General features: G+C 38.3%; 1 protein-coding gene and 1 long non-coding RNA gene across 2 annotated transcripts; both read left to right on the top strand.

Moving 5' to 3' along the window:
• The first annotated feature begins 549 nt into the window (after positions 1-549).
• LOC116723337 (uncharacterized) lies at positions 550-25,667 on the top strand. The gene is made up of 4 exons (XR_004339964.1): positions 550-561; positions 10,798-10,802; positions 23,874-23,878; positions 25,509-25,667. It is a non-coding gene; the product is annotated as an uncharacterized LOC116723337 (long non-coding RNA).
• Positions 7,272-15,525, top strand: slc5a3b (solute carrier family 5 member 3b). Its single transcript, XM_032568159.1, has 2 exons — positions 7,272-7,619; positions 11,691-15,525. Exon 2 carries the CDS (start codon positions 11,945-11,947, stop codon positions 14,063-14,065), a length of 2,121 nt encoding a protein of 706 aa, XP_032424050.1. The 5' UTR covers positions 7,272-7,619; positions 11,691-11,944; the 3' UTR covers positions 14,066-15,525.
• Positions 25,668-26,062: the final 395 nt, after the last annotated feature.

Below are 26,062 nucleotides of genomic sequence, written 5' to 3' on the forward strand. Positions count from 1 at the left end.
CTTAGAATACAATTGTCTCACTGGCTATTATTGCTTCATTACAGCTTCTGTTGTTTAGTATTTTATATGACTGTGAGTCTTTTCTGCGAACGGATGGCAAAATCCCTTTTCATTATTTAAACCAAAATTTGCTGAACATGATGCATTACGTCTTACATATTAAGACTTGATGGAAGACTTATCTAGTTATATAATAGATTGACAGTATATCCTTGCACAGAAAATAATCTGCATGTTCAGGTTTAAGCCTGTAGATGGGGCCACTGCAGTTCAAAAAACATTCTGTACTTGTTTTTGTCAAAAATGTCTGTGCTCACAAAGAATGAACTTAGAATGCGAGGATGTAGTCAGTGATTAAATAATACGTAGATTAAAAAAAGAAAATGCACAGGATAAATATAATTATCTAAGAAGATAAAACAAAGAAAGTATTAATCTTTTTTTAAACCCGTCTTAAAAAAAAGTAATATATTAACTTGCATAAGTTGAATCCATGCAAAAAAGTTGAAAGTGGTGAGGAATTTAGATTGTAAAAGGCTCAATGCTTAATGTTTGTTACACGTCAAGACATTACTCGATTGTCTGCAAACCGAAGAAAAAGTTTAAACTTTTCTTCAACTGATTTTTGTGTTGAAAAATATGCTCTGATGACACCAAGTTTCTTTAACATAAGTAGGTTAACAAAAATAATGCTGCTATTCATGTTGTAGGTAGAAAAAAGAAATTTGCTCAGAATACCACTTCAGATCAGTTTAAGACCATTGGTGACCATGGAAAAATCTGTAAATCAGATTTTTAATTAAAAATTATAGCTTATTTGCATATAATTTATAATGTTATGATGTCTTTGCTATCTTATATAATACTGTATATACATGAGCTATTGTTAGCTCATTTTTGGCATTTATATTTGCATACATCAAACTGCACCATGAGTGAGTTGAATGTTCTTATTCACAGTAGTTTCTTGTTAAAAAATTAAGCTTTGGGAATTAAGTATTTACAACATACTCCGATTTATTAAGTTAAGTTAAGTTTAGATTTTGTTTCATCACTACAGAGAATAGTTTCTCAAAAGTAAAATATTAAAAAGATTTTTTGGCTTGTGTAAGATTACACTTTTCAGTCTGCAGTGGTTCTTACTTTTGAACTGACCTGTGGATGTGATTTTGCCCAGTCTCTTTCTAAATGTTGATTCTTGAACACTGACTGAGGTAGCTGTCTTACTACAGATGTTGCTCTGGGTTTGTTTGTGACCTTCTAGAGGAAGTGTTGATGTGTTCTTGGAGTCATTTTGCAAGGCTCGCCTATTCCTGGAAGGTTCCCGACAGGTTCATGTTTCCGCCATCTGTGGAAAAAGGCTTTCCCCGAATCCAAAATCCTTACAAATGGCTTTGTAGGCTACAATTCACTTTACTGTGGAGAGTGACACTGACGTCCAATAAGCATCCAGGTTAAGACTAGCTTCTGCCTTGAAGGTGTCTGGGTTTTTCTTGAAATTTTTAAACTATTTTGTTTGATCTGACTATATGACAGTTTGTCTCACAAGAACAGACATACATATTCTCTCATTATTTCAAGCTTTGTTCATAAGTAGCTTCAAGGTTCACGTTGTTATGATGTCACAGACAACTTTTCTTTAAATTCTCAAAATTACATTTTGATATTTATTTTCCTTTAACTCAATCTAAATTCTTGTTTTTATATATATATAAAAAGTTTCCAAAAGTTTGGACACACCTTCTCATTGAATTCAATGAGAAAGTGTGTCCAAACTTTTGGTCTGTACTTTATATATATATATATAAAAAAAAAAATTCCCTTCTCACCCACCGCGGGTGGTTCTTATCCTCTGAGCTCGGGTCCTCTACCAGAGGCCTGGGAGCTTGAGGGTTCTGCGCAGTATCTTGGCTGTGCCAAGGATTGCACATTTCTGGACTGAGATGTCTGATGTTGTTCCTGGGATCTGTTGTAGCCATTGGTCCAGTTTGGGGGTGACTGCCCCGAGGGCCCCGATGACCACAGGCACCACTGTGGTCTTCACCTTCCAGGCCCTCTCCAGTTCCTCCCTGAGGCCCTGGTATTTCTCTAGTTTCTCGTGCTCCTTTTTCCTGATGTTGTAGTCGCTTGGTATTGCTACATCTATCACAACGGCTTTCCTCTGTTGTTTATCCACTACGACAATGTCTGGTTGGTTCGCCATTACCATTTTGTCTGTCTGGATCTGGAAGTCCCACAGGATCTTAGCTCTGGCGTTCTCCGCCACCTTTGGGGGTGTTTCCCACTTTGATCTCGGGGTTTCCAGTCCATATTCTGCACAGATGTTTCTGTATACTATGCCTGTAACTTGGTTATGTCGTTCCATGTACGCTTTCCCTGCCAGTATCTTGCACCCTGCTGTTATGTGCTGGACTGTCTCAGGGGCCTCCTTACACAACCTACACCTTGGGTCTTGTCTGGTGTGGTATATCTGGGCCTCTATTGCTCTGGTGTTTAGGGCCTGTTCCTGGGCGGCCAGGATGAGGGCCTCTGTGCTGTCCTTGAGTCCAGCTTTTTCCAGCCATTGGTATTTACTGATATCAGCCACTTGGGTTATTTGCTGGTGGTACATCCCATGTAGGGGCTTGTCCTGCCATGATGGTATCTCTGGCACCTCAACCTCCGTTCCCTGTTGTCTGAGATATTCACTGAGCACATTGTCTGTTGGGGCTTTGTCCCTGATGTATTTATGGATCTTAGTTGTTTCGTCCTGGACTGTGGTTCTCACACTCACTAGTCCTCTGCCTCCTTCCTTGCGGCTCGTGTACAGTCTCAGGGTGCTGGATTTGGGATGGAATCCTCCATGCATTGTTAGTAGTTTTCTAGTCTTAATATCAGTGGCTTTTATCTCCTCCTTTGGCCAGCTAATTATTCCAGCAGGGTATCTGATTACTGGCAGGGCATAGCTGTTTATTGCGCGGATTTTGTTCTTGCCATTGAGCTGGCTTCTCAGGACTTGCCTTATTCGTTGGAGGTATTTAGCTGTGGCTCCTTTCCTTGTGACCTCATCGAGGTTGCCATTTGCTTGTGGTATACCTAGGTACTTGTAACTGTCCTCTATGTCTGCTATTGTTCCTTCTGGGAGTGAGACCCCTTCTGTGCGGATGACCTTCCCCCTCTTTGTGATCAGCCGACCACACTTCTCTAGTCCGAATGACATCCCAATGTCCGTGCTGTAGATCCTGGTGGTGTGGATCAGTGAGTCGATGTCTCGCTCACTCTTGGCATACAGCTTGATGTCATCCATGTAGAGAAGGTGGCTGATGTTGGCCCCATTTTTGAGTCGGTATCTGTAGCCAGTCTTGTTGATAATTTGGCTGAGGGGGTTCAGGCCTATGCAGAACAGTAGCGGGGACAGAGCATCTCCTTGGTATATGCCACATTTGATGGACACTTGTGCAAGTGGTTTGCAGTTGGCTTCATATACATATATATATATATATATATATATATATATATATATATATATATATATATATATATATATATATATGTATATATATATATATATATATATATATATATATATATAAACCTTGAAACTTAAATGGGACCTCTCCTGGTTAATAAATCTAAGTAAACTCAGTTCTAAGTAACATAAGACTGACGACATCTTGTTTTATGGCTGTTATCTTTTTTTTCTTTTTTTTTTTTAAATTTAGACTGCATCTTTGACACAGTTGATTGCATAAGGTGCAATTGTCAAACCGGATCCTGGAACACACATATTTATTCACCTTCGCACAGTACCTTTACCTGATACCTTTGAATAGTATCAGTTTAAAATAAGTTGTCTGACTGATCTGTACTATCACGCATGGATTTCCAAGCTACTAGTTGTGACTCCAGCCCTTCAAACTAAATAAAGATGCAAAAACCGCTCTGTTTACTGTAATTGACATGGACGCGTTAAGAGAAAACCTGCCAACATCTCCATTTTGAATTTCAACAACAAACATTGTTTCTGCTTAGAAGGGCTTCAGGCTTAATACATGAGTAAATAAATCATCTGGTGGTGGGGATTACTATATATCTGAACCTCCATCTGCATTACGGTGATTAACTTTTGCCAAAAATAAAATACTGTGGATTAGATGATTTGTGCACAATCATTCTGGAAGCTCATTAAATTAAATTGATCTATTGAGGTAAATTTAAAGATGAAATTACAAAAATAAAACAAGAGGTGATACAAACCAACAGGGAAGAACCCTAAAAAGACTTTGATGGCAGCAGAGGGATAAAAAATTGTCGTAATTACTAGGACAATAAATTTTGAGAAGAGGTTCATACAGGGACAAGGAACAGGCGAGTCTGATGACTAATTGTGGAACAGCTGTGAAAGGAGCTTGAATTGGAGAAGAGCTTGAATTGGAGAGGCCTCTGCAAAGCCACAGTGTGAATACTGTATAACTGAAAATGATTAACACAGAAAAAAAATAGATATGAGTGAAAAAGACACGAACAGAAGATGACAAAACACAAAGTAACTAGAAATGTAAATAGCTGAAAATTTAAAATGCAAAATAATGTAAAACTGAAAACCAAAGTGACTAGTGAAACTTAAAGTCCCAAGGATAAGAATAGATAATGCATTAAGATCTGCCTTGGTTGTGAAATTAATACAACCTGCTGACCCTGAACTAGTTTCTCACCTGTTTGTGCCATTTGTGTTTGATTGCAGCAACGGTGAAGGCTGTAGCTCTGTGACCTTTTACCTGTAAACCCACTCAGTAGCTATAAAGAAGAATATAAACACTGAAAGCGATATACTAATTGGGCAATTAACTTTACAAGATTAAGCAAAATGCTTTACAACTTAACACAGACACAAAATTTATACAATGTCTTGTTCATACAAAACAAGGCATTTCGTATGCATAATATAGACTTGGGATAATAAGCAAAGCACACACTACTATCTGGTTTTGTCAAGTGCTCTAAATCAAGCAGGAGAACCAACAGCTATTTATATTTGTTGAAACACAATAAAAAATTAACAGAAGAGCTTAGTTTTTTGTGTTTAAAAACATAAAATGCAATCAGTAAGGAACATCCAAAGTCAGGACATTTCTTCAAGGAAATTTTGTCTGTACTTTTCCATCTCAGTCTGTTAATAGAGAAGTTTCCTCCCCGAAAGACGAACTGAAAAACGTGAGACATTTACTGTGATCATGCTGACAAACACAGCAATAATCTTGCCACACGAGATGATAAAATAGTTTTGAGGTTAGCTCATACTAATAACTCCCAAAGTGTGATAAAGTGATAACCACATAACAGGTGGTAGTTTAGCTATCACCTGTTATGTCTGATTAATGTTTTTATTTTTAATCAACAGCAGCATTACGTAAGTCTCAGTTTAATTCCCCAGTAATTACTGATGTCGCTAATGCTAAATGTTTGGAACTTTATTTCAACCAAATAATCATTGTTTGGTGAACAGAACAGAGAAACTGTAAATATCTGTCTAAATATATTTTATTCTTGGTTTAATATGCTATCAATCCAGGTCCCGGATCTATTATCTTTCTTCTACCCCAGTTTGGGTTAGTAAAATTTATTTTAAATGCTTTTAACCTAGAAAACGTGATAATTAGAAAAAGAAACTCAATGTAACTATTTTCTCATTTAGCAAAAGATAGACTGAGCCAAAGAAATCTTTGCCTGCTTCTCACAGTTCTTCCGCAACACACAAACGTCTGGATACACAAGAGTAAAAGAAATTTACTAAATGCACTTAATTACACTTATGATGCAAATAAAGAACTTTAATTTCTATCCACAACTAAGTTTATTTGTATAGCAAACCTACAAGAGAATTACTATTCAGTTTAAAAATGTAAACAAGTCAAAATACAATGGACTGAAATCCACAGTGAAATAAGTCTAAAGCTCTAAGGATATGTCAAAGCAAACAGAAAATCCAATGAATGAATGAATGAATTCACTTCCTGATACTCACAACACGATCTTTTCCCCCTCTTACACAATAACCTCTGTCCCGCAAGGCATGCTGGGAGATGATGTTTCGCGGGAGATGGAATTTTCCAAGATACCCGTTTAGAGTAGTGAGTGGAAATTTACCCTGTCCTCTTGCTCCTTTTATATGGAGAACCATGCCTTCCTTTGCAGGCTTTTTCAGAGAAAGTCACCATATTTTGCCATAATTTTATTTGTCAATTGAGAAAATTTGATAATATTAATATCACGAGAAAATAGATAAAGCAGCAATGTTTCTTGTGTTTACATCATGAGCGTAATTGGTTTATAATAACCACATCAGAATGAATTGTAGTTGTAACACCTGTGGTAGCAGGGCAAGGAGGCCAATCAGAAGGCCTAGAGTAGTTTGATTGACTTTCATTCAATTTATTGGCAGCCTTACTGGCATACTTTTAAATATCCAAGCAGCAACAACACCTGATATATTTCTCACTAAAGCATGCAATAACAATATTTAACATATCCCGTACATATACATATGTATATGTATGGGTATGAAATGTTCACATTAGAACACAAAATAGGATTATTTTGCTTTTCAAGAACAAGCATTTCTAACATTCAAGTTTGAAAGTAGTTATTTTACAAAACACCAAATACACATTGCTTATCATAAATTATGCCCTTAAAGGACATGAGTGATAGCTTTTTACAATGACAGGTATACTTTATTTGGATCACAAGCAGGATTGGAAGACTGCTTTGTAAAAAAAAACCCAAAAAACAGATATTCCTTAAAAAGTATATTTTCTGATTGGTATGGGCAACATTATTATTATGTGACAAAACCCTCAAAAAATCCAAACGGGAATGTGGAGCTGCTGTATTAATCTAATAAAACATGCACTAATTACCTAGATTTTTCCAGGATTCAAATCTAAACCCAAATTAGATTAAGTGTCAGACTTCCGTAGCCAGAAAGAGCAGGCCCTTCTGGTAGTTTCTCTAACTCCAAGCAGCTCAGAAATGTACTATTATTAATGTATTGTTCTAAGATAAGCAGGGACCTTTGTGTCTAAATATAGGGCTGCATGTTTTGAAAATGATTTAGTAGGTTTATGTACGCTACAGTTTGCTTGAAGACCAATAAAAAGTTGTGCATTGACAAGAAATTCTAGAATATTTCCACAAGACAGCAAATGCAAGTGAAGTTTATTTTAAAGACACAAGAGACCAGATATGGGATAAGACCCAAGTAAAACGCACCTGGCCTGGTTCTCTCAACTTAAGCATGGGGGTTAAGGCGGGTAATTAGCCGGAACAACTTCTAGGCGCATTTGGTGCGTCCCTTTAATACGTCACGGGTCCACGTGTGGGGCGTGGATTTGTATTGGTTCCTATAAGGAGTACGAGGCTGATAGGTTATCGTTGTCCGACAGAGCATCACAGTTGAAGCGAAACTCTCCTTCAGCTGGGGAAGCCGACTTATCCTGGCCATATCTACACACTACGAGAAAACAAGCTCTCTTCCTGGGCGGACGGAGTATATTCTTCTTCCTGTTCATCGACTTCAAGGGGCGTGGAGTGGCGTGTTGAAGCGCGTCTATTGAGTTACATTTTTTCCAGTGCAACCGGTGAGTGTAATCCACGTCTTTAAGTTGATCCCATTTAAAATATACCGACTGAGTATCACTATTAACCCGCTGGGGGTGTGTTTCCAATAAAAGACACGCTCTCTCTCTCTCTATATATATATCAGCGATTGTTTTAGTAAACCTCGTCCGACAACATCAGAATGCTGACGTCAGTGTACGAAAACAGTCGTTATCTTAAAGAAAAGACCCGCTTAACGCCACAATTCGGCTTTGCGAGCGCAGGCAAATGTCCCAGACATACGGAGTGGTTATGAATGAGACATGTAATGTCGCGGCATTTTCACGCGAATGAATGAGCGGCTGTTCTAGAATTTTCTTGCCACCTGATAGGTTGGTCCGTGTCTGCTCGTGCGCTGGTGTCGCCTCCTCTTTGTATTCTCGGGGCAGTCTGAGGCCGTCATCCAGCTGCATCTGGACGTCAATTGAAGCCCCATTGTTCCGTAGCGATACTCTTGCGTCGCGTTTTATGTTGCTCCAAAGCTCAAGGGGAGTTATAGAGCCTCACCTGTGACTAAACAAACAACAACACACCCCGTTTCATGTCCTCCATTTCAATGGGATTAAGTTGTATCACCTTCTTCTCTTTGTACTGCGGGGATGATAGTAACCAAATGATTTAGGTTGTATTGATAAGGTTTAGAGCAATTTAACCGTCTGGTGTTCTGCTGCGTTTTGCTTTTGAAGACAGAAATTCAACCACAGCTGGAAGGTAATTGTTAGCCTGGGATTTAAACTGACAGGAGGAGGAAGAGCAGAAGAGTTGCACTTGCTGTTTGTTGTTATACCTGTTTTATGACGCAGCCTTGTCGTGTCGCTGTGTCACCTGACAGTGTCCATGCCATCTCTCAAGCTAAGTTGGGGACCTTGAAATGCATTGCACAATACCAGTGGAGTTATTTAATGTAACTGCAAATAAAACGCTTTTCCATTTTGGATTAACTCTGTGGAGTTTAATGAAGATTTTTTTTAATTGTGTGCCTGTGCACCTTTCCGTCGTATGGGTGTGTTCTTTTTTTTTTTTTTTAAACCTTTTTCGAGGTAGCATGGGTCTGGGAGACCAGATATTTTTTTTGGCACCATCATAGGTAGGCTGGCTTGCAAAGACCTGTCCTATAATCCAAACAGAATAAATTCATTTGGGAAGAAGGCCATCAATGATCTTTTTTTGTGTGAAACATATTTAGAATGGAAGATAAAGGGTTTCTGAACAGAGCGATTGTCCATTATCGGTGTAAAATGATGTATTACATTTGTGAAATAAACAATATTTTTATTTCTCTTTATGCTGCCTTACATATCTGTTAGTAATTCCGACTGAAAACTCTTTACATGTTTTATTCTGTGCACATGTTGCACAAAGGAAGATCATTGGTGGCAAACTGCCTCCTACCTTCATTCTCTGTGTAAATAATAATCTGCTTCTTTAGAAATAACCACCTAAACCAAACATGACAACCATTTAAATATGAATTAAATAGTGTTTGGATAAACTACAATGGTGTTTTGTGTATTTGGAGTTATTTTTAGACTTGACTCCTCTTACACTAGTGGTTATCTTCAGTCTTCTGGACCAACTCATTATACCAGTAGTTCCCAAAGTCGGTCCTTGAGGGCCGGCATCCTGCATGTTTTAGTTCTCGCCCTGGTTTAACGCACCTGGATCAAATGATGGTTCATTAGAAGGCCTAAGAAGAGCACTGACATGCTGAAAAGGTTGTTATTACCAGCAGGGAGAGAACTAAAACATGCAGGATGCCGGCCCTCGAGGACCCACTTTGGGCGCCCCTGTATTATACTAAATTAAGATAAAAGCTTGATTCTTTCTCTATCCAGGCTAACTATTTTATTATTAAAATAATTCAACAAGAACGGTTTCAATAAAATGTGAGCTACCACATGTAGAATGCACAGCACTGTTATTCTGGCACTAAGGCTGAGTAAGTCGGTCCTGGCAACATTGGGGAAAAATAGTGATTATGTTTTAATCCCGTATTATGTAACTTTGCAAATCAAAATTAAAAAATGTATTTACTGAGAAATCTCCCAGTGTTTCTGAGCCAGGGTCTCTTAGGCAGTTTATGGCAACCACATGGAGAAATGGGCCTTGTTGATGACTTAATAAAACTGAAAACAAAGACTTCTTTTATTGAGAGAGATGCTTTTGCATAGAGCATGGTTGTGAAAAAGAAGGCGTGGGGGTTATTTTCTGCTATGTATGGCAGGGTGAAACCTCAGGAGAGGCCAAACATTCAAGTGTTTGTGATGATGGGGGGCGAAAAAACCCCCAACAAAAAACAGATGTGCTCAAACTTCTCCCAAATGTATTCCTTTTTGCTGACTCTGGATTTTTATTTAATCCATCTGATTGTCTATCTGAATATGTATTGTTCACCAAATATTCACCCTACAGGAGAAACTTAGATCTGGCCTCTCTGTTGAGCGGATGGTCAGTTTAAGAGCATTGGCTGCAGTCATTTATGGAAATCCTCCACAAAAATCGCCTTTGGATTCATTTTTGTCCTGTATGAAGCAAATAAGTTTGAGATTTATATGTCAAAGTACTATTTATACAACTTTTTAAGTCCTACTGGAGAGTGAAGAGATAAAGACCTGGGATAAGATAACTCACCTTTTGCAGAATCTGAGCATCGAGCTGCACATCTCTTGATATCTAAACAACATTCACTATAATCATAAAACAGATACTATACTACAATTTGAGATGCTAATTCTTTAATACATTAGTATGAACACAAATGTATGGAAAACATATAAAGCACAATCATTTAATTGGTCACACATGGGGCAGAAAACTCTTAAATAGAACCTGCCTGACAACATGCAGTAGGATGTAAGATCTCACAAAGCATTGCATCATGATTTCAAAAAACAAATCAACATAAGAAAAACAAATCCATTGCAACATTTTCCTATAAATCCAATTATACACAATAAGGCATGTTACTAATAGCGGTTCAGCAACCGTTTTTAGATCCCGTCACCATATTCCCGGGGACTGTTGTTTGCTATATAGCAGCTGAGGTAACACATTGACACTGAGATGCTCTGAAAAATGTTGTGAGAATGCTTATAGGGAGCTAACTTAAGTGTGCAGAAGTTTCTTCAAAAATGTGCAGAAAGTTGTTCCCAGTTTCAGTCACAGTGTTGTAGAAAACGCTGCACTGGTAAACACTCACCACAACCACAAGAATGTGCACCCCTGATTCTTTTAATGGTACATCCCAATGGGGGGTGGTTGTCTCTTGACAGCTAAGACAAAGAAAACAATTTAACTGAAATTCATATAAGAAACCAGATGATTCAATTTCTGTAACTGTAGGTGATATTAGTAACATTTGCTGATGGTAATTTGAATATTTCTGTAAAAGATAATTTTTGATACTGTGAGTCTCATAGTGATCTTTATTTCAGTGAAGTCTAATGATGATTATTTAAAAAGAGGCATTTTGAGGAACTGTCCAATAAAGGCACACAGGACGTTCTAGGGCTAATTAAAATCATGTTTTGGTGTGTGTGTGTATCTTTGTGGGATTTTCTAAGTGTAGGCATGTTCTTAATCCAAAAAGGAATTGCATGACACTCTAGAGGACACCAACATGGCCTCATAATAGGCCGCGTAGGAACTGTGTAGCTGTTGCCAGCGGCATTTTGTGCTTTCTTGACTCACCTTACATAATATTTCAGCTCTAGCATGGTGCGACGTTAGTTGTATTTGAACAGATTAGGAAGAAAATCTCAGGAAAGGTAAATCCCTTTTTAGTCTGGGTGGCACTGGAAAAATACAACCGAAGCAAATCCCAGTTCACTGAAGGTGCAAATCTTGTTTTTTTTTTTTTTTATGTTTGACATTTCACTATTTATTTTCCTAATCATTTTTGTCATACGTTTTGTTGTGTGACCTTGAATTTGGTGTCAGTACACATTACTCAATGTCTCTCCTGTTGTGAGTTCTAACATGTTTGTGTTCAGTGTTTTTTCCAAGTAAAAGTCATAATACTAATGATGTGTTTCTCTTTTTCTGTTTTACAGGAATATTTAATCTTGGCTTTTCTAAACTGGTGACCTACAACGCCCTCCCCAGCCTCCAACAAACCCAGAGCCAACAGACTACCTCGTTAAGCTTTTTCGACCTGGCAGTGGATCATTAACCAGCCTTTGCTTTGACTGAAAACTAAAGCAGCAAAATTTTAAAAATATTTCTGCTATTTTTTTTTAAATGAATCACACTAAGAACACTTGTACATTTGCTTCTTTTTAAGCTTTAAAGGAATTAATTCGTAAAAATGCATGCCAGGATGGAAGCAGCGGACATTGCAGTGGTTGCACTGTATTTTGTCCTGGTGCTGGCCATCGGGCTTTTGGCCATGTGGAAAGCCAATCGCAGCACCGTGAGTGGCTACTTCCTCGCTGGACGCTCCATGAACTGGGTAGTGATAGGGGCGTCCCTCTTCGTCAGCAACATTGGCAGCGAACACTTCATAGGTCTGGCTGGGTCGGGTGCAGCAAGCGGCTTTGCTGTAGGAGCCTGGGAATTCAATGCACTCCTCCTTCTGCAGCTGCTCGGCTGGGTGTTTATCCCCGTCTACATCTACTCTGGAGTTTACACTATGCCAGCGTACCTGTCAAAACGTTTTGGTGGGCACAGGCTGAAGGTTTACTTCGCCTGCCTATCTGTGCTGCTCTACGTCTTCACCAAGCTCTCCGTGGATCTGTATGCTGGTGCTCTCTTTATTCAGGAGTCCTTGGGGTGGAACCTTTATCTTTCAATTCTTCTGCTCATCAGTATGACTGCTCTTCTCACCATCACTGGTGGATTGGTTGCAGTGCTCTACACAGATGCTCTTCAGGCAGTGCTGATGATTGGTGGAGCCCTGACCTTAACCATCATGAGCCTAATCAAAGTTGGTGGACTAGAAGGGGTCAGAACTAAGTATATGCAAGCCATTCCTAATGTCACTGCAATAATGGCTGCTGGAAACTACACATATTCACCATCTTGTCGCATTGAACCAAAGCCAAACTCACTACACATCCTTCGCGGCCCTCTAGATGAGGATATTCCTTGGCCAGGTTTCATTCTGGGGCAAACCCCTGCATCCATTTGGTACTGGTGTGCAGACCAGGTCATTGTGCAGAGAGTATTAGCTGCTAAGAACATTGCTCATGCTAAGTGCTCAACACTCATGGCTGGATTTCTCAAGATCCTGCCCATGTTTGTGATAGTCATTCCAGGAATGATCTCTCGCATCTTATTCGCAGATGAGATTGCCTGCATCGGGCCGGAGCACTGCATGGCTGTGTGCGGTTCCCAGGCTGGGTGCTCGAACATCGCTTACCCACGCCTGGTGATGGCGGTGATGCCGGTGGGTCTCAGGGGTCTTATGATGGCGGTCATGATTGCTGCTTTGATGAGTGACCTTGACTCAATCTTCAACAGCGCAAGTACTATCTTCACCCTGGACATCTACCAGACTGTCAGGAAAACAGCTACGCAACGCGAGCTGCTGATTGTAGGCCGCATGTTTGTTGTGGTCATGGTGGTAATCAGCATCGCTTGGGTCCCTGTAATCATTGAGATGCAAGGTGGACAGACATACATGTACATCCAGGAAGTTGCTGGCTATCTCACCCCACCAATAGCTGCCCTTTTCCTGCTCGGTGTGTTCTGGAAGAGGTGTAACGAGACGGGCGCCTTCTGGGGAGGGATGACGGGTTTCGTGCTCGGTGCTGTACGGCTGATCCTCGCCTTCTTTTACCGCCAGCCTCGCTGTGACCAGCCAGACAACAGACCCTTCTTCATCGTCCACATTCATTACATGTACTTTGCAGCTGGACTCTTCTGGATTTCAGGGTTGGTTGCTGTGGTGGTCAGTCTTTGTACCTCTGCACCGGATGATGAACAGGTGCGCACCGCCACAGTCTGGGGGCTCCGCAAGCTGGAAAAGGTTCCCCCGAAGGACAGAGCTGTAAAGTACGGTCTCACAGAGAAGAACCAATGCAACAATAGCGAAGTCTACTATAAAGACATTCCTGTAGATGTCAAAATGGAGAGGTGTCTAGATGGAGCTGAGATCAAGCTTCTGGTCCCGTCCACAGACCATGATCCAGCTACTCCCAGCACGGAAACGTCCCCTGCCTCCACCCCTGCTGAGCAGCCTGCTTTCAACCAGATGGATATGATCAGACCAGAGCCAGGAGAAAAAGGCCTGTGCATGCGCTTTATTGACTGTTTCTGTGGGTACAAAGAAGAACCACATGGTGCTCCACAGAAAATCTCGCAGGAAGATGAGCGGGTGATTGCAGCGATGCTGTACGAATCCCCCAGAGTTAAACTCCTTCTCAACCTGGCCCTATTTGTGGTCTGCTCTGTGGGCATATTCATGTTTGTGTACTTCTCACTGTAGTTGGACCCCGTACAGAACTGTTTAGAGTACTTCTTTTGAATATGTAAGATAAGTGCAAGGTTTTTTTGGGCTGTTACAGCAGTAAAAAAATTTTTCACGGTTTATACATTTTGTCTGTAATATTTACAGTTATTTTTTGTATCTCATTAACAGGGATCTAAGCTTGTTATCATTTTTAAATGAGTAAAGCTTCTCCACGTGAAAAAGAAAAGCAAAACACATTGTACTTCTATGTGACTTTGAATCCTATTGTTAATCTTGCATTTAAAATGTTGACTGGGACTTTCAGAGTTGTTCTATAAGTGAATCTAATATTTGCCTTACTATATATGTTTTTGTTGCATTTGAGGATGAGTTGAAATATTTATGACCTCTTTAGAAGGGGTGCAAGAGAAAACATCAAGAAGAATTGCTGGGTACTTGAAGAATGTTGCAAATGCTGTTTATTTTTTAAAATATATTTTTAATAGTGATAATTGAAACAATTGATTTGACTTACTTAATGTGTTGCATTTAGAACCACTTTATGGAGTTGTAATAAGAAATGTATTCATGTTTTTCTGCTGATCGGTGTCAGAAAGAGAAGCATAACTTAAATTATTTTTCTTTTTTTGTTGTAGTCAAAAATAGACATGGTGTAGTTAATTTAGTAACTTTTGACCAAATTTCAGTTGCATTTGGAGCATTATTTCTCTTTCTATTACTTTATACACATTGTGTTTTACACTACATTATGTTTGATTTTGTTTTTGTGGCTATTTTATTGTAACAGAAAGCACCAGTCAGTTCTTATTTGATGTCTTGTTGTTTCACATTAGAAAACTAAAGTCTTTTGCAAATCTTTTAGGGCTCATTTTGTTCAAATTGCTTCCATACTAAACTGTTTATTGTGTGTCCTCTGTCTGTTTTTAAATATTGTCTATTTAAGGTTATTTTTTATGAATCTCCTACCAAATGTGTCTTATTGTGCAATGCATAAGTGGGGGGAAAAAAGAAGAAAATTTACAAAGAACACAGAAATAAAAAGTATTTTTTAAGTCTTGACTCAACCAGCTTTTTAATGCAGTGTTTTTTTTGGTGGCATAAATTGAGACTGATGCTGCAAAACTTAAAGAACGTTTGTGTCAGGGTTAGCATTTTGTTGGCACAGCTTACTTCTGATGTCATCATTGAAATGTCTTTTTTCAATCTGCTGATCTTCTGGATTGTGGTAATTGTTTGAGTCACAACTGCAAAAATATGAAAATTTAAAGGAAGATTTGAATCAAGTTTTGCCCAACCTTGAGTGCACAATGTCAGTGAATGGGACAGGCAAACCCTTTTTCAAGTTGAGACATGTTGGGATGATGAGAGACGATTGCTGTACGGGAAAAAGCTTTAAAAGTTTTTTCTTTCCTTTTTGAGAGAATATACATTATTTTTATTCTAGAGACTAAATAAAGTTTCTGTGGAGACCAGAAGGAAGGTGCGTTTTCATTCTTTATTTTCTGAAATAAGTACATTACCCGAGTAAAAGTTGTTTGAACAGATAACAGAAATTGAGGTTTTCTGTTTATTATATTCATAATGTGAAACAACCCAAAGTAGATTACATTGTTGCATTGGGCACTTGAATTATATTAAGCATCCTTGGATAATTTTGTTCTTTCAAATGGCATTCATAAACATAAGCACAACTTTACGGATAATTTGCACCTCATATGCAATTGCAGTTTAATAATACTAGCAGTAGTAACTGGGAATTACAAATACAAATACATCATATTACCTGTGATAAATCTTTTACTTTTAAAATGTCAATGTAACTCATTAGTGTTTGTTTGCATGTGTATTAATATTAATAATAATCACACATTAAAAAACAAGAATTCAAAAAATTAAGCTGTTTAAATTCAGATCAGATTACTTCCGTCTTCTCTTCTTACTGCATTTCATCTTAAATTATTTACCATCACATCATAACTACATTAGTTGGATATCAAAACCTTAACCATCCTCTTGTAGAGAAGGTATGATGTAAAGATTTAAGACTGTAACTAAATCATCAGTCATTATATCACTCCTTTCTGAACATCCTATGCAAAGAGCTCTGCTGTCTTATTGACTAGGATTACATAAACCCCAGCAAAGAGCAATTAATCCGCTTTGAATCTGATGAGGACTCGGTTATCCCAAGCTTCTTTACCAAAGATTCAACTAATCAAAATCCCAACATCAGTAGTGATGAGGCTTCACATTCTGCAGTTGTCCTGTACTGACCAAATCTCACGAGTGTAACTTTCCATCTGGATTTAAATTAGAAATACAACATAGAAATAGTTCATCTGTTGTCAATTTTCTGTTTGACTTGGATTAAAACTATGACACTGAATCCTAAATAAAGCAATCCAATAAAGATTGTTGGGTATTATGTTGACTAAGGCACTATATTATACAAAGAGATCTGATCCCCACTGTTGATCCTCCTTTGATTCAGAGGGTGACATTTGGAGGCCATGATCTGAGTGCCTGTTTAGTCTGTGACTCATCACTGATATGCTGCGACTTACCATAGTATCAAGTGAAATGTATCATGATGCGAGGGGGTGCAGACAAAACCACATTCTGGTTGATTATGAGCAGGTGTCACGCTTATAATTGATAAAATGAATAAAAATATTTCTCTTGTCATTGAAAATGCAACAAAATCTGTTTATTATTTAGAGAAATAATGCAACATTGCCAATGATTAGCTAAACATGTTCAAGAATGACCTTAACTTGCCTCTGTGCACAGGACTGTGTACCTGGCAGGCAGTGAAACAAATAAGTAATTGCAGGATAAAGGACAAACAATGGCATAAAAATATAATTTTTAAGTAATCACAATATTTACATAGGCATAGTTATTCATTTATCAGACAAATTTAATGTCTGTCAAAGGTTAACTGAGAAAATAAAAACAGTTTTTATATGTGAAATTTTGTTTTTGCATCAAAAGTTGATCTAGGTCAACCTCACCTTTTGTGACCCCTAGAGGTTACGTGACATAATTGTGATTGACCACCTTTTCTGGAGATCTCAGTTCAATTTCTACTGTTTATCAAGAAGTCACGTTAATAGAACCTGTCTGACAGCAGGAAGTAGGCAAGCTGATCTTAAAAAGCAACACATTGTTTCCAGATCTATAGAACTCAGAACAAACAGGACCAGAGTCATTTTTAACATCTTTTACACTGAGGTTAAAATGTATTTATAAGGTTTTGGGAATCCAGTGAACCTGGGAAAAAGCCGCTATCCACATATGGAGAAAACATGGAACAGTGGTGAACCTTCGCAAGACTGATTGATTGGCTTACAGAAGCTCATTGACAACTCATCATGTCATACACACAAAAAACCCCAAAACATGTTCTGCAGACCTCATTAACCTCAGTTAAGTCAGTGTTTGTGATTCAACAACAAGAAATAGATTGGGCAAAAATGGTATCCATGAAAGAGTTCAAAAGGTGAAACCACAACTGACTAAACGCAACACAAAGGCTGTTTCACATTTGCCAAATTAAAACTTAATGGTTCCCAAGATATGTGAGAAAATATTCTGTGGACAAATGAGACAAAAGTTGAACGTTTTAGAGGGCATTCCCATTAAACCTGGTGTTAAACTAACACAGCCACATTTGGTGCTGGTGGAGTGATAATCCAGGGCTGCTCCAATGCTTCAGAACCAGTGATAATCAGCTGATAATCTGTGGGAAAACCGATGCTTGCAAAAGCTCTATTTCCATTATGACAGAACCTTTTCCATGTCAAAACATGTTGGGATGATAAGAGATGATTGCAGGATGGACAAAAATGGCTGTCTTTATGTACAAAGATGGCAGAGACATAACCAAGAAGACTTCCAGCTGTAAATGTATACATTTTTCTTCCACTTCCCACTAATGTACAAAAAAAATACTTGAACTCTGATAAAGGTTTGTGCCATCTCTAATGGTTCTTAGTGGCACAGACAGACTGAACATCAAACTAACGTCCTGTAGATGTGGACGTTTTGGGCGATTTTCCAACGAAGCTATTGTTTGCAAATTCTAATTCTAATTCTATCAGTGATATCCAAATCATCATCATTTCGGATGCATTTTGCTTACTCCTCCACTAACCCCCGCTAGCCTCATTCCCAGCCTCTTGCCCAAGAGGAAACTAATGATATTGTCCTTCTGGAAAAGTACTGGCATTTGGGCCATGCTTTGTTCATTGTCTATTTCAGACAGAGAAAAAGCAGCCTGAGACAAATACTTAGATAGAAGTAGGTAAGCAAGATATATTATAAAATAAAATTATAAGTGACAGAAATCTACAGTGCTTTTTTTTTTTTTTTACCAAGCACTACGAGGTTGTCATGACCTTTTCGGTCTTTATCTTTCCATTTGTTTCAGTGTTACTCATTGAAGTGAGTCTCTACAGTCATGGCAGAGTTCCTGCAGATAGAGTGCCTTCCAAATGTGTTAACTTGAAGCTTTTCACTTCACATTTTGACATTGTCAGTGTGTTTTATTAGAGTTTTATTTGAAACGACAACACAATAGTGCATCTTTGTGAAACTTAAGGAAAATAATAGATGTTTTTCGAATCTTTGTACGTGTCAAAATCTTCAAACTTCTCTTGCAATTTTAAAAGTCTTGCCACAGATTCCCCACTGGAGTCTAACTGCAGTGTTAGACATATCCTTGTCTAACATTACAGTTCTCCTTCTCAGAGCTGTTAGATTTACTTCAACCAAAAACCCATCAACCCACCTTACCTGAGGTGGATATCTGCTGCTTCTCCAGAGAGACCGGGGGACTCTTCGCTGCTCTCCAAGTAAAGCTCTCCTTTCTCATGCTCTCAGTTTAGTCATAGTAGGTTTGAAACGGTGCTTCATAAGACAAACAAAGCTTAATGTATAGTTTTATAATTTAACTCTGCGTACTCACAACTATATCTATGACCCGTCTACTGTGCTCCCTTGTCTTCATGATGCAGTTTGTTCGCTGTGTTTTAGCAAACCTCTGAGGCCTTCACAGAACATACTATATATACTCATAGATGAACTAAGTGGTAGCTACTGAAGGATTTTATTTAGATGTATTAGAGTAAAGTCAGAAAAATGCAAATGCACTTTGCATTTCTCAGTTTTTTAAAAACACAATTTATCAATTAAGCTTTCTCATTATAACTCTACCTATTTTGTTTCTGAAGTAAAACCCCAGTATAATGAAATCAGTGGATCTAATGTGAGAAAACAGAAGTTTAGTACTTTTTTAAGGTTCTCTATAATGGATGCAAAAATTGAGACAGCTGCAAACAATAAAAATATTAAATTGCATAAAGCCTCCTGTGTAAATATGTGTTAATATCATAAGTTTGAATCCTTGACAGGATCTGTCACAGTGCTTATATAACTATATTTAACACACAGTAGATGCAGTTAACCCTGAGGTAACTTCTTGGCAAAGCTATGTCTCCAGGAAAAGATGTTTTGTTGTGAATAAAAACAGGTTAAACTTCACCTTTGATCTGAGACACTGAACCAGTCAGGAGACTGGACTGCATCAAGTAACCACAAGCTGTTGAATCATAGGGTGTGTTTAGTTTTTGTCACATTGCTTCTGCAGCTTGCCTCAGGCTTTATCGAGTTAATGGTAGAGCTTTCGAGTAATCGAGTATCGAGTAATGGCAAGCAAGAAAGATGATGTTTGGATTGTTCCTTTGCAGTATAGAGGTCTTGTTTGAATGCTGGCTGAGAGTCTTTGCATATGTGGGGTTTGCGACTTCTTCCCACAGTCCCAAGCTTTAAGTGTGCATGACTCTGTAGAGATGCGCCAAGGGCAAAGCGCATACAAAAAAAGAAAAAAGAAATTCAGAATAAAATGATTCCTAAAGTAGTTCACATACTGATGTACTGACTTAACCCCACATGGTGTGTGCTTGATCAAATACATGTGACTGTGGCCAAATTAGGGTGTACACATTTGTTTATCATGATTGTGTTTGAAAGAGCAATAAAAAAAGACACTCCTGAAAACCAACCATGACATCATGTTGATAAGGTAAACTAAAATGGTCCCTACTTCCACAGGGAGGATTTCAAGGTTAAAATAAGGTAATTTATGGCTTTGATTCTCTGATACAAAATGCTTCTGTGGTTTTAGGAAATTATCCAGCTGGAAGGGAGTTTTTTCTTTTTTTTGGTCTCTGCTTTACATGAAGCCAGATACAAGGATAAACATTTTTTTAATCACCTTTGAGAAAAGCTGTTTATATACATGGTGTAATGAGATTGATGATAATCGTGGGAAAAAATAGATGAAAATGTTAAAAAATGTTCAAGTGTCCCTCAGGGATTTTTTGTATCAACTTCACAAACTTTACAAGATACGTGTTTTTCTTCAGATTTGAGCGCATTTTAGCCATCTTAGCCTTAAACAGTCATTTTTAATACTTGATTTTCGTGTCTCAGTTTAACTTATTTAATTAGATTTTTTCAGTGGATTGATTCTGAATTAACAGAAAGTCAGTAAAACCCAGAACCATTTAAAAACAACATTGACAAAAGTTTCCAGTGAACTGAGCAAAACACTTATCCTTGCAAAGGATGGAAAACAACATTTTGCACATGAAACAGTAAAAATAAATGTTCCATGGAGATCGTTTTAATATATGTATACTGTATATACAGTATATAAAGACCTTAGGCATTATTGTTACTAGACAGCATGTTTACCCTGACAAAAAACATGCCACAGCTTTTGTTCTGTTATCACAACTAACCAGACATGCAAAGGTTTAAAAATGTCGCTGTTGTTCATTCCTAGGGTAACAGCGGAAGCAACCATGTAGAGAATGCAGTGAGACCTTTCAAATATACGGTGAACACATAGTCAATGCATTCCTGGCGTTCCCCGTGCATAGTCCCGACTAAACTATGGCGGCATGCCTGGGATTCTGCCGTTAATCCACTGAATAGGGCTTCCCCGGCAAAAGGAAATATTTACCTCCTGCAGAAATAACATCAGGAAGAATAGAGTCTGGGATCACAACATAATAAGGATGAGTCAATGAAGCAAACACCAGTGAGGCCTTTTTCTTTCAAGGTCATGATGTAAAGACAGATTAACAGTGACATAGTGCAAACCCTGTCAAAGAGCTGGCTGATATATGTAAACAGAGAGTTACTGACATGATGTAAAGTCTAGAATAAGGTGACTCAGTTATGACGAAACAAACCTTATCTTATCCTTGTATGTCATAATGAGTGAGGTAAAACAATGCCCCTATCAATCTTACGATTTACAGTATTGTTACCTCATTTCCACTGCTTACACAAAACAGTGTGAGGTTGAATCTAAATATTTGACTGTGTGATACTTCAGTCATTTCTTTTTTCTCTTCCACATCCCCTATACGGAGCCGAATCTTATGTCTTCTCATATGTTTTACACTTTCTAGGGAGAGGAATTTCACCAGACGAGTGTTGTAATATAAAAACAAAGGATTTCCCCCCCCCCAGCATTGCAGGCACTGAATGTAGAGTTTTTTAACAACTGAATGTAGAGTTTTTATTTTATTTTAACATTTTAACTCTTTCAACAAGAGTTAAAATTATTTAATTATTTTAAGGTTTAAGAGATTGGAAATGTCTTTCATAAGACAATGAGGCCGATGGTGGCAATTGTGGAAGGAGTTTGTCCCTAAATTGCTGGGTTGCTGGTTTTATTCCCATGCTGTCTGCCTGTGTCATTGTGTCCTCGTTACCTGCAGGTGGTGGTTGTCCTGGCAGCCTCACCTCTGTCAATGTGTCCCAGGGCATCTGTGGCTGCAGTCCAGTAGCTTGCCACCATCAGTGTGTGTTTGAAGTGCAACACTGTCCATTGGACTTGATAAAGTGCTATACAAGTACAGACCATTTAATATGTTTCTGTTACCAAGTTTAAATTAAAAGTTAGAATACTACAACATCATTGGCCCAGCCAAAGTCCTGACACTGCAAGGAGAAGCAAGCATAGACAATGGATGGATTGATTAATTTAATTTTGTCTAAGTCAGTCTCACAGCAGACATTTGTTCCAAAACTTTGCATCAGCATGCCACTCCCACAAAAAACTCAGTTTGATTGTATCTGAGTGCTGTACTCAGCTCAAGGCCAGTTGAAAGCATTTCACTCTCTCACAAACACCTTCATTTTGTGCACACCGAGATAAGGTTTGTTTTTGTTACACCAGCTAACCTTTTTCTTTGTACTAGCAAAAAATATACTTTGTAAAGAAGTAATAAAGCGTCACCAAGCAATTGACATGTTCAGAACAAATTCTACGCTGATATCACATAAGGTACATTTATTGCAATAGTGATATTTAGGAGTATTACTTTAAATGGAGATCAATACAAATGCATGCCACATTATATTTATACTACGGATTTATCTGGTTTTGACTGGGCTGGTTTTGTTTTTGGCGTCAGTGCCGCAGGTGGTAGCGCCGTTGCCTTGCACCTAGAAGGTTCTGGGCTCAATTCCTGGCCTGGGGTATGCGTGTTCTCCCTGTGCATGGGTGAGTACCCGCCTTCCTCCTACAGTCCAAAAACATGGCTGTCAGATTAATTGGTCTCTCTAAATTCTCCTTATGTGTGTGCGCATGATTGCTTGTCCTGTCTGTCTGTGTTGCCCTGTGATGAACCGGCGACCTGTCCAGGGTGTACCCCGCTTCTTGCCCGTTGATCACTGGAAACCCCAATGGGACAAGGGTGTAAGAAAATGGATGGATGGATTTTCTTCCTTCAACAAATATGCACCTCTTTGTATTGGTGCATACACAAAGAGGTGCATATACAACAATAATACTCAAAGGTTTGTGATTGTAATAAGATCAAATTCAAGGGGTATGAATTGTTGTTCCTGCATCATTATGGAAAACAATTATTTATTACGAAGGGGGGAAATGACAATATAAGTTACTTATACAGGAGTTATTTAAGAGGATTTAGGCATGAGTTACATTTTAATCACAAGGTTATTTTCTTCAGAAGGACTGAAAAACATTTCCATGACGTCTACTGGATAGGCTGACTTTGAAAACAATAAATAATGGGTCAAAGAGACGGTTCAGGTTAATTTGTTACAGTGTTTGGAGTCAGGTGTAGTTTTCACTGCAGCAGGGCAGTGAGATTAAAGGAGAGATTCTGGTCTGTGGCAAGAAGAGGGAGTGGTGACTAAATAAGAAAATCTCATGACCACGTCTGGAAAAATACTGTTGTAGCTCACTCAAGGACAAACGAGAGAAAGAAAATAGAGAGTAACTCATAACATGAGCAAGTTATAGAAGGAGAATGTTTGATCGATTAAACAGTTTGACAAATAACTTGCAAGATGAGGATTAGTCATTCTTTTTTTGTGAATTTGAGACCAGATAAATGTTTCCCCAAGCCAACTAAAAAACAACACTGTCAGGATGTTTACATTTATGATTAGGCAAATTGTTTAAAATCTGACATTTATGTATGATCTTTTATCATTTTTGCAAAGCTTATTTTTATATTTTCTAATATTCAACATTTTGAATGGGAGTCATTGCCCACGAATAAGCAATTTCCCCAAAGGGCTCAACTCAATAAAGTATTTCTGATTCTGAAGTAATCAGTGTCACTGAAATCAGCACTGAATTTCAGACAGAGATAAATGAGGATATACTGTATGTGAGTGCATGTGAAAAATGAGGAAGCAGCAGTAAAAACGTGTCGATGAGCGTGTGTGCAAGTCTGCATTTTGGAGCTTATGTAACATTTAAGCTCAGCTTGGGTTTTACGGTTCACTGGCTCTTGAGGATCGTTTACATATGTCACATTCACTGTAGGGATTGGTTGGCTGACCCCTGATGTTTAATCCAGCAAAGCTTGGGATGAAGTCAGAGAGCTTCTGGTCAAAGCAGTCTTTGCTTTTGCTGTCCGTAGCTTTTTATGGCTATATTGAGAAAGACTTCACAACTTTGCTGCAAGATATTAAATTTTCTTATATTTGTGCATCACTTAAGTAATGAAAAAAATACTTTAATATTTTTGCATTACACATCCCTAATTTCACAAACAATACGTGTAATTAGGGATTCCACAGGCCTCTAGTTTTGTAAAGATTTGACCTATCTATATTGACATTTGCTGATTTAGAAACTGCAATGCAGAGAAATGTAAGAAAAGTTTCAAAAATATTTGTTGTTGGTGACTGTGGCGACTCATGTAGAGCTGCAGCAATCATAAGACAACAATTAGTTTTGCACTCCACAAATCTTACTTTCTGGGAGACTGATTGTCAACCAAAGATCTTTTTGGGGAAACAACTATCAAGTAGAAAAAGGTGCTCATGTCAAATGAGTCCAATATTAAAAACTTTATGTGCTGAGAAAACAGAAACAAACAAACAGACAAACAAAAAAGAACAAACATCCCCACTGAGCAACAGCTGTGGATGTGTGTTTCTTTTTTGGGGGGCAGGAAAAGCATAAATAAGAGAAATCATTAACCAAGAAGCCAAGAAGATGTTCTAACTCTGGACGAGATGCAATGATTCACAACTCAGCTGAGAAAATCTCCACAAAACAAATCTTTAAAGAAGAGTGTCAAGAAAAAAGCTGTCATTCAGAGAAAGTGATTAAAGGAAGCTTTGCAAATGTCGTTTGAAGCCTCCAACAAGCTTCGTTCCGGGATTGAAAAGAAAGAAATTCCAAATCATATTAAGATTTACCAAATATCTCTCTAATAAGAGTTTTCATCTGTAAAGCAGGAAATATACTGGTAGTATGTAGGTTTGATAGTGTCATTTACAGAGGAAAGTAAAACATTCACAAAAAAAGGGATGACTTGGTCTCCACTTGCAGTTTGTTACAACACATACAATGTTGCAATGAGTTTTTGTCCCACAGCGTCTGCTGAAAACTGACCAGGGATGAAGAGAAGCAGAGGAAAAATCCCGAGGTCATTCTGAAGTTTGGTGCACAGTGTGAATATTTTATCTCACTGGAACAGGAAAGTTCCCATCTGCTGGATAATAAAAGCTTGTAACATTTGTGTCAAGACAGCACAGCATGTACAATGTAGATAACATTCAACTTTTAATGTGTTGACAGATTAAAACTGACTGATCTCCATTTAGCACCTCTATTTTAATTCAGTCTGTCTTTTGGCTTTGTGGTTTGTTTCAATCTTCTTCAACCAAAAAAATCAGAATGAAACATAATGAAATGGTTTACACATATATTTTGCCCCCCCCCCCACCCCCGCTTTTTAACAGAACCGGAAGACGTGCAACGTTAACCTGATAGTGAGGAATCATAAATCTTCAAGGAAAGTGGCTTATGTTATACCGCCATCTAGCGGTTTCAAAGGAAATGAGCGGACGCTTCTCCCTCTAAGTTGTGCTTTCTCTATGCAGTCAGTGTCATGAGTTGCGGTAAGTGGTGGTGGAGGCAGACGCTGAGACCCAGGTAGGATGAATGATGATGATGAATTTAATGATGAAAAGTAATCCACAAAAGTCCACACAGCACAAAGAGCGGATGCAAAAGCTCTCAAAACGTAACAGGTAACTGGACAAACACGACAAGGACCCGACAAAGACACAGAGAGACACAGGTGACACTAAATACACAAGAGGTAATCAGGGAACGAGACACACCTGGGAATAATCAAGGGGAGACAGGACAACACGGAGGCTCAGAGACAAAGAAACTCAAAAATAAACACACAGAAGACTCAAACCATGACAGTCAGGTTGTCAGACAATTCATTCATTCATTCATTCATTCATTCATTCATTCATTCATTCAATGCTGTCTTTCTTAATTACAGTGAGATTGAATATTTTTTTCCACTGCTAGTATATCGTCTTTAGTAGCTGCTGTCAAACAGCAGCTTGATGTTTAACAGCAAGCTGATATTTGCCCTTTTATTTAAAAAAAAGTCACACAAAAATCTAAAACCTAATTTAAGT

The sequence above is a fragment of the Xiphophorus hellerii genome, chromosome 7 (genome assembly GCF_003331165.1).
Source record: "Xiphophorus hellerii strain 12219 chromosome 7, Xiphophorus_hellerii-4.1, whole genome shotgun sequence".
Lineage (NCBI taxonomy): Eukaryota > Metazoa > Chordata > Actinopteri > Cyprinodontiformes > Poeciliidae > Xiphophorus > Xiphophorus hellerii.

Bases quoted from the DNA above. Each gene is read 5' to 3' on its own strand.
- slc5a3b (XM_032568159.1), top strand. From the start codon at position 11,945: ATGCATGCCAGGATGGAAGCAGCGGACATTGCAGTGGTTGCACTGTAT.